Raw genomic sequence first — 9,855 nt, forward strand, 5'->3', positions numbered from 1 at the left:
TTGCAAGTATGACTTCCTGTGACTATGACTGGGATATAACTACTTCTTACTGTGACTACTTGTGACGTTTGCTGAGACTGCCAGTGAATGTGACTACTTGTGACTGTAATCACTTACGACTAAAACTAATCGAACTTGTGACAAGTTCGACTAGAAAATATTGAGGGGTATATTGGAAGAAAAGGAAAACACAGTAAATTCCTACTGGTTGTAAAAAGGGCGTATCAGCCCTTTTGATATCAAACTTTTAGCTTCAGAATTCCTCTCTTCTTCCCTCGCAACGTAAAAGCCTGATTCAGCTTTATGTGTCATGCAAAGTTAGTAACTTGACGAACTATTATGAATACAAGGTGATATATTCAAAATGTCACTAATGTTGAGAAAACGAAAACCGTTTACAAATGATATGAAACCTACATTGTGAAGTACCCACAGAAATTGACTAAGAAGCAATATTTACCTGCGGAGTAGGAAATCCATTTTTGGGCCAGCCGAATGGATAGCTGTCCTGATCTAAAATAACATATTCTTGTTCAATGCCGAACCATGGGTGTTGATCTGCCGCTTTCTGCATTGCTTCAAGACAGGATTGCCTATGGTTTGTCTCTGAAACGAATTTGATAAGTTTTATGTCGGAAGCCATTGAAAAGTAAAATGAAAAGATACAAAAAGGTAACTTCTAGCTTTCGAGGAATTGAGTATGAAGTATATATATATATACATATAAGCGATACAATTGATTAGTCTTCTTGTTTTCTGACATCACCTAACTATTCTTATTTGATCATAATTTAAGAGACTTAGTTTTCATGTAGCATTAACTGTCAGAATTACCCCAAAACAATGAATTCTCAAAACCCCTTTCTCTTCGCCTGCATTTTTATCTTATTGCTAATTAAAAAAAAAATTGAAAAAAAAATATAAGAAAGTAAAGACCCAGGTAAACTTAAGACCAGCGCAACAGAATTCCTATAGTGATTCAAACTTAAAACAAACCCAAAAGAAATAAAATAAACACGAATAGCAAACGTATAGGATAACGAAGAAAAATCACTACAAACAGAAGTGTGGCTATCCCCTTCCCAGTCCGTAAAAGTCTAAAGTCCACTGTGTCATTAACATTTTATTGAAAATTAAATCTGTCTTAAACAGTTTTCGGAAAGAACAAATGAAAGTAAACTGAATTTTTTACATATGCTGATATTAATTGCTAGAATATTAGCAATTCAGGGTTCTAATTCACTATAATGTTGTTTATATTTGCCAATTTGTATAAATGTAAAAGAAAATATTTGTAATATGATTTGTTTCCAAATTATCAGGGTATGTTGAGGGTGATATAAAAAACTAGTCTGAGGGCAACCAGTACCCTTCCTATTTCCTTTTTATCTGTCCTCCTCCCAAAGGTATCTGATCAAAATTTTTGAATATTTGTTAAAAATAATTGAAAAATTAAACAAGTGTGCCTCCATGGAAGACAAAACTCCCACATCGCATGGGGCTAGTGATGTACATCAAGTCAATTACCCATTTCTTATGTACAAGGCTGGTTATTGATAAAATGGGGTATGTTTGATCCTGAATCTCAACAAGGTCTAATAACTATGTCTCTGGAACCACTATACCCCCACATACCCTGGGGGCACATTATGAAATGTGTCCTTTGTTTACATATAGTATTCATAATTAAGAGAGAGGGGGAATATTTGATCCTGAGTGTGTCAGAAAAGGTTAAGGGTATTAAGATAAAACTTCAGGGAAGAATAATGGTATGTGGCACTAAATCAAAAGAAATTCTGTGAATCAAGGTTATCAAAAGGGTGTGTCTACAATATCTTAGGAATGACTAAGGTATTAAAATTTACACTTTAAGGACCACTATTGCCGCTCCTAATGTCACAACAGCTAAGACTACTTGCTACTGTGACTTTGACTGCTTGAGACTACTTGCAAGTGTCACTACTTGTGGCATCAACCAACTCTACTTGAAACCGGTCCTGTGTCCACTGTGTATATCCATGATGTCAAAAAGGTACATCTTCAATATCTTAAGATCGGTTGAAGATAATGACTGTAGCTACTACTAGTGCTGTGGTGGCAACTACGACTATAAATCATTGGGTCCATATGGAAGTGCGACTACTTATGGCTGTGGCTGTGACTACTTATAACTTTGACTGTTTGTCACTGTAACTAGGTTTGACTTCGAATACCAGCATATACGGTTATTTTTTACTCCGACCAAGACTACTTTTGATTGCAACTATGACTATGACTGCTTGCGACTGAGACTATTCACAACAGTCATAACTTGCGGCCGTAATTATTCCTGATTATGACTACTTACCTTTTCCAGTACCTGAGCACACGAATACATGTGACTTTGACTGCTTGTGATCCTGAAAATGTATGACTGCAACCGTGGACGCTTGTGAGTGCGAAAACGAAGTCAACACGACTGCTGCTGAGGGTACTTGCAGCTGTGACTATTTGTAAATGTGACAGTGACTGCTTACAACTGCAAGTGGGACAATTTGCAACGAGTGTGGTAACTATTGACTGCAACTACTACTACTATTAGTACTGCTACTGCTACTGCGACTGTCACTGTAGATACTACTAAAACTTCTAATATTACCATTAAATCAGTTCAACGACATCCTGATTGTCAAAACGACATAGTGAATCCAGGTTGTCAAAAGTTCTTGTCTGCATCATCTCACGAGTGGCTAAGGTTATAGATTGTGCCTTTTATTGAATGTTTTAGGGGATTTCCCATTAAACGAATGTTTCGGATCAAGCTCATGGTGCATTTAAGTAGTGAAAAGGGTGGATCTGTTTTAATCTCAGTAGTGACTATGGGTCTTAAGTTAAAACTTTCATGAAATGCCAGGGATAACTTTGAACAAAAATAAAAGAAACTATGTGGATCCAGGTTGTCAAATAACTATTAATGTTTCAAGAGTACTTAGGAAAGGATATCAAGTTGAAACATTCACGAATTGTTAAGAGGAATGTAAAACATAAGGATGTTGTGTACTGGATTTAAGGGGGTTGTTGAATATAATCAAAATACAACTATATGCATCCTGGTTGTCAAAATTGCGCACAAGTGCAATATCTGAGGCGATGTTATATTGTTGACTGGTCAGTGTTTTCAGGGGAAATTTCAGGGGATACTGAACTAAATCGAAAGATACCATGAACACATTTTTTGTTAAGATAGTGTTAGCAATATCTGAGACATATATATATCAATATATATATTATATATATATATATATATATATATATATATATATATATATATATATATATATATATATATTATATATATATATATATATATATATATATATATATATATATATATATATATATATATATATATATATATATATTTATTGCTCGCTTAATAAAATTTGTTTATAAAAACTATCTGAAAAAATATTTTCAAAGATAAGTAAAGAGCCATATTAAACTAAAGACAAGAAGAAACAAAGTTTTAAAATAATTCAAACTCAAAACGGCCCAAAATAATTTAAAAAATACAAAAAATAGGAATTAAGAAAAATTATCATACCAAACGTGAAGAGGGCACATGCTTGTATAAATAATTAAAACACTTAAGTTAAAATTAAAACGAAGAAAAATTACTGCAAATAGGAGATTGACTATTACCCCACTCTTCCACTTCTGGGCATGAAAGTTTAGGAGCCTATTTTGTATATTAAAACGCATTTGAACACTGTAATTCAATTTGTCAAAAATATTGAAAAAAATAAAAATGACTCCTTATATTAATCAAGAGGAGGAGAAAGAAATAAACAAACTAAATAAAATTGTAATGCTGCCAATTTTAATAAATCTCAGTATTCAAAATTTACCTGCTCTATTGTTTTAATCTTACAATTTTTTATTTTTTTTTAGAAATTAAATGAACAATCAAAGCAAACATGCGGATAACAGGTAATAAAATATTGAAACGAGTAAAAAATATATCGAATATTCAAGTCAAACTTGATATATATATATATATGTATATATATATATATATATATATATATATATATATATATATATATATATATATATATATATATATGTATATATATATATATATATATATATATATATATATATATATATATATATATATATACATAAGTACATATATATATATACTTATAACAAAATCAATTACAAAAACAACTTAAGGAAACAGATAAACATAGCATATCCTACCTGTTCGGGTTTTATTGTATTTATAAGTCTCACACAGGACAATTTTATTTTTCCCTTTATTAAAAGGGTCCTGATACATTGCACATGGATATAAGTATACATCTGAATTGCTTCCTTCTGCTTGATAAGTAGAGCTGCCGTCAAATATCCAAATTGGTAGTTCTGAAATATATATATATATATATATATATATATATATATATATATATATATATATATATATATATATATATATATATATATATATATATATATATATATATATATATATAATGCCTTAAAAAAGTAAAGATGTAGGAGGACTGGTATGTTCTGAAATAGGAAGAAAATTTTAAAGCTCAGTAAACAGAAATTTTCTGAAAGCAATGGAGCAAAAATTTCGTATTATAATGTTTTGTTTATAAGAGGGGGTAAATTGCAAAATTACCTATATAAATACAGAAAATAATAATAAGCAGCAGATTAAATAAACTTAGAATTTGTCATAGGACTATATCGGTCCGTTAGTGTACGATATTTAACAGAAATTGAGTGTGAAAACCAGCCATCTCGGTACAAGATTTCCCTTTTAAACTACCCTAAAACATCATTTTAGTTTACTCTTTCTTCTATACTAACACTAAAAATAAAAAGTAACAACCAAGTTCTTATTTTGTTACACTGAAAGTTTACATTGTCTTTTGCTTCTTGTTGGATCAAGCGCCCCCCCCCCCCAAGTCCCTCTCCAAAAAAAGTTAGATTCCTTGTTGTTCCGGTCTATGTACAAAGTTCGGTATTTCAGGTGGGTAGTATTACTTTTGTGTTTGTATCTCCATAATACAAAATAATGCCAATTTGAGACCAAAGAAAATCACCAAACTTAAGTGTTGTTTCTGGGGCTAAATCCAGACACTAGGAGGCAGGAAAGTTCAGCATTATAATTCTGTTTTTGACTCAAAGAGACGGCTCCTATTATTCTGGGCAGTTTTCACGTACATTTTTCATTAGCTTATTATACAAAAACGGTTAACGGGTTTGTTAAGATAAAAATAAGGAATTCAGCACAAGAAACCCAGAATTATTTTACGAAGTAGGTTAAACAGGCATATTCACAAAAATTATACACATAATTTTGAAGGAGGGGAAGTAAAAATAAAAACATACGTTTCTGAATTGTAAGGGGATAGTACAAAATAATGGAAAAAAACCTTTAGATTTTAGGGGGTGCTTAAACCCACCTTATGAGCCTGATTCGGAAGGGACTAAAGCCACAAAGCTTTAAACAACACAAATGAAAACCTTGAAAACAGAGTACTATAATAAAAAAAACGATGGTTGCAGAAAAAAGTATATACTCTAATTGATATAATCCTAGGATGGAAAGAAGCTGCTGAACTTGAAACACTGCTGAGATGCCGGACTCGAAAGCTATTTACAATTATGCCGAACGCTAAATGGAAGTAATGGTAATGGAGGTAATAGTGCTCGTTGGGACCTAGTTCCCATGCAAATTGGTGCATGAAGGGTGAGCTCCACGTGCCTTTGGATATCTGGCAAGCCATCGGAGAACCGAATGCACCTAGGGATGGTTGAGTTGTCAGTCCTCCAACTAAAACTCCTTTTGCTGTGAATTGAAGCAGAAATTCAGCCTCGGATATGTCATCTCAAACCCTTTTCGGCCAAGGATCACCTAGGACGAATCCCTCTGAAGATCGTTGACCATGGTAGCATCAATGTCACCATCTGGAATGTTCTGACGCTTAACCAGCCCGGTTCAAAGTCCCTGTTAGCCAAAGCATTAAATAAATACAAAGTTACGATTGCTGGAATCACTGAAACACATCTGTCTGGTGACGGTGAGGTGTACATGGGTGAACGGTGCACGCTGCACTTGTCTGGTGGTCACCAGAAACGAGGAGGCGTTGGCCTAGTGCTGAACAGCGCTGCAAGCAAATTCCTCCTGCCATTCACATCAGCAACACCCTTGCTCCTGAGAGCAATGCTTAATGGTAAACATGAGAAAATACCCATCATCACCTGTTACGCCCCCACAAATGAAGCCGAGGAAGAATATAAGGTCGATTTCTATACTCTTGTCTTCTTTTCTCACGTCAGTAAATGACTACCTCGTCTTTCTAGGAGAGATGATAGCTAGCATATCCAATGAGTCTGGCCTGTGGGATTTTGTCGTTGGACCCGTAACAGTAGATAGCCCAAACGACAACGGAGAGAGAATGCTGAAATGCTGTCTCACCCACAATCTAAATATTGCAAACACATGGTTTCAGAGACCCAGCATAGCCAAGTACACCTGGTATAGCAATGATGGGTAGACGAAGAAGATGATCAACTACATCATCATACGCTGGTGATGGCTGTCGTCTGTACAGAACTGTCACACCTATCGCGGCTCCGAACTTGGGAACACCCATCACCATCTTGTTGAAGCCAGAATCAGGCTTTGCCTAAAAGCTACAGACACTAGCAAGACACCTTGGAAAATTGATACCTACCGTGTCCAGAAGGACCCCACTTTGGCTAAGCAGTATCAGGTCGAAATATCCAACAGATTTGAGGTCCTTACGCAGTGCGAGGATAGTTAAGGAGTATGGGAGCTCTTCAAAGAGAATACTCTTGCAGCTGTAACTAGTGTTGATAGAATGAAGCAGCGTAAGATAAATGCTTTATCAGCAACGAGTCCCTTGCCATTATTGATCGCAGAGGGGAAGCCCGCTTTCGTGGGGACATGGCAGCGAATAGGCCATTAAATAAAGAGTGCAACATTCTGATGCACAAAGACCGTAAGACATTCATTGACGAAAAAGCACGCGATCTCCAAGAGGCCATCAAAAAAGGAAACTATATCCACATATAAGATCCTTCGTGAGCTCTCAGGTCAATACAGTCAAGCTACATCGTATCACCGCAACGCCAGTGGCAAAAATATTTACGAAAAATCACAGGGCATCCGCAAGTGGGAACAACACTTTGAGAAGCTACTAAACTCAATTCCACCCGACCAAATTGACGACAAGATTACTGCTGCTGCTGCTGACAATACATCACCTGTCCTCAATGGCACCGAATTTACAGCAGAAGAAATTAAAGCTGCAGTACGAGAGCTGAAGAACAAAAAAGCAGCCGGGAGTATGTAGCCTGACGTAAGAGTTCCTTAAAAAAAGTGGTCCATCCATAACCCTCTTGCTACAAGTGCTGTTAATATTGTGTGACGCTCTAAAATGATACCATCAGATGGAGGACAGGCTTACTTGTGCCAGTCTATAAGAAGAAAGAAAGTAAAGCAGAATATAATAATCACCGTGGAATTATTCTGCTCTTGGTAACCGGCAAACTCTTCGTCATGCTGCTCCTCAAGCGGGCAAAAAAGTACCTCCGTCTCCGTTGTCAACACTAGCAAGCTGGGCTCATGCCGGTCCTCTACTGAGCAAATCAATAAAATTAGACAACTGATAGAGAAAACTCTAGAATATAAACTGAAGGCAAACATTACCTTCGTCGATTTTTAATCTGCTTTAGACACTGTCGATAGACAGTCACTTTGGATGATCCTTCAATCTTCTGGTGTACCTAAGAAAAATGTTGATGTTTTCAAAGAACTATACAATAAGACCGAAAATGCTGGCATTGTAAATGGCCAGCTCTCCCCACATTTTCAAATTAAAAACGGTGTTCGGCAAGGCTTCGCTGCTCCTCCCAAACTCTTTAACTGTCTAATGAACCACGTTCTAAAAAAACACTGCAAGCGCATCCTTTTGGCATTGATTTTGCTGGAGGAGTTCTGTCAGACGTTGAGTTTGCTGACGATAGTATGCGAAAATCTCACTGACATCAAAACTGCTCTGGAGACGCTAGAATCTACTGCAAAAAAACTTGGTTTAAATGTAAACTGGACCAAGACCAAAATACTGCCTGTGGAAAAGACAGTATGCAGCCCCCTGACAACTATAGAGTGTGTTTGGCCAAGATGTTTAGATAGTCAGGCAGTTTGATTACCTCATTTAAATTGTCTACTCAAACGGAAATCTGGATACAGAAATATCAGCAAGGGTGGCAAAGACGAAAGCCGTTTCCGTCTACCTACTGAAAACAATATTCCACAGACCCCAGATCAGTCGTCTCACGAAAGCCCGTATCTACTCTGCCTCAGTAGCAAGTGTGATGTTGTACTTGTCAAAGACTTGGCCTTTGACTCAATCGCAGAGGATGAGGGTAGATGCTGTCTAGACAAAACACCTCCGCGAAATCGAACACGTTTGGTGGCTCGACAGGGTATGGAACACGAATATCTTCCGGTCCTTTAAATTACCTTCCCTGTCCGAACAGCTTGATTCCTGCTTGATGCGTTGGAACGGTCATTTACTTCGCCTACCCACTGAAGCAACTGCCCTACTTTTATTCGATTTCAATACAACTGCAAACGGCTGGAAATCCCCCAGAGGTAGACCACGTATGAGATGGGCGAGCTGTCATCCACAATCGATTCACTCTGGAGACTACAAACGGCGCTGAAGTCTGGTTCCTTCTACGTCACTGCCTATCAAGAGCTTTAAGTAAGTAAGTAGAAGGCTAAATTAATAGAGTATTGAACTTATTCAAATTTAGATCAAAGAAAGATATAAGTAAAGGTTCAGAGGTAGAACCAGTACAAAGAAACGTAGCCCTTAAAGCCAAACGCTATAACTGAAGGGTTTCCTTATATAGGACTCAAAATCGAAATAATAGAAGATAACTTCTTTCTCAATACCTATTTTTTCTAATCTTTAAGTAACAAAAACACAATTTCCTTACAGATCAGAAATTGTTTCAGGATATTTGGGGAAAGAACCTTATCTCTGTAGAAGTATTGCTTAATTTACGTACGTCTCGGTTAATATTGTGCATGAGTTTGTTTAATCTATCCAAATGCTAATTTTCCCCCACATTTATTATTTGGATCCTTAACCCAGTGTTAATTGTCACATACTTTACATAAGCGCGTAGAATTTTAGTCTTTGACTATATTTTACTACGAGGGCACAATTCAATATAAACAGATGATTATAGACATTTTGAATAGAAGCTACAGGAGCAAAAAAAAACAACATAGAACAAAAAAAAAACATAAAAAAAACAACAGAAAAACATAGCATTTTGGGAAGCGTTTGCCAACTAAATTTTGTCAAATTTAATACCTGATGAATGCTTGGGATGGAAATCAAGCGTTCTGGTCTTATTTCGGATGAATTCTCCGGTGCCATCAATCCAAATATAAGTTGCTAGAATTTTGTTATCTGGCTGAGACAGGTTCAAATACCGGTCCAGTACAGCTTTGTTTGTTGCAGCTGAGTAGCCTGCCGTAACAGGGCCATTGTTCCAATATTTTCTTTTAATTATTCTTTCGAAGGAATAAAGATACATAAAAAATAGACAGAAACATAAAAAAATACAGAAACACAAAACAATATAGACAGGTTTTTTAAGAAAATCATTTCTTGAAATTCATCCATTCTGGTACAATTCAAACTAGGACCGCCAGAGATTATCAGCTATTGCCGCATTGTTAAATTATATAACAGGCGTGCCACTTAATCTATGAGAGCTTTCTTACTTTGTTTACAATTCTGGAAGCTT

General features: G+C 35.9%; 1 protein-coding gene across 1 annotated transcript; it reads right to left on the reverse strand.

Moving 5' to 3' along the window:
* Positions 1 to 405: 405 nt before the first annotated feature.
* On the reverse strand, positions 406 to 9,619 carry LOC136043218 (glutamine synthetase-like; the record flags this gene model as incomplete). Its single annotated transcript, XM_065728151.1, has 3 exons — positions 406 to 606; positions 4,246 to 4,407; positions 9,417 to 9,619. Coding segments are annotated over 3 exons (529 nt in total), but the record flags the coding sequence as incomplete, so codon positions are not given.
* Between the last annotated feature and the right edge of the window lie 236 nt (positions 9,620 to 9,855).

This window comes from Artemia franciscana, unplaced genomic scaffold (assembly GCF_032884065.1).
Source record: "Artemia franciscana unplaced genomic scaffold, ASM3288406v1 Scaffold_3752, whole genome shotgun sequence".
Lineage (NCBI taxonomy): Eukaryota > Metazoa > Arthropoda > Branchiopoda > Anostraca > Artemiidae > Artemia > Artemia franciscana.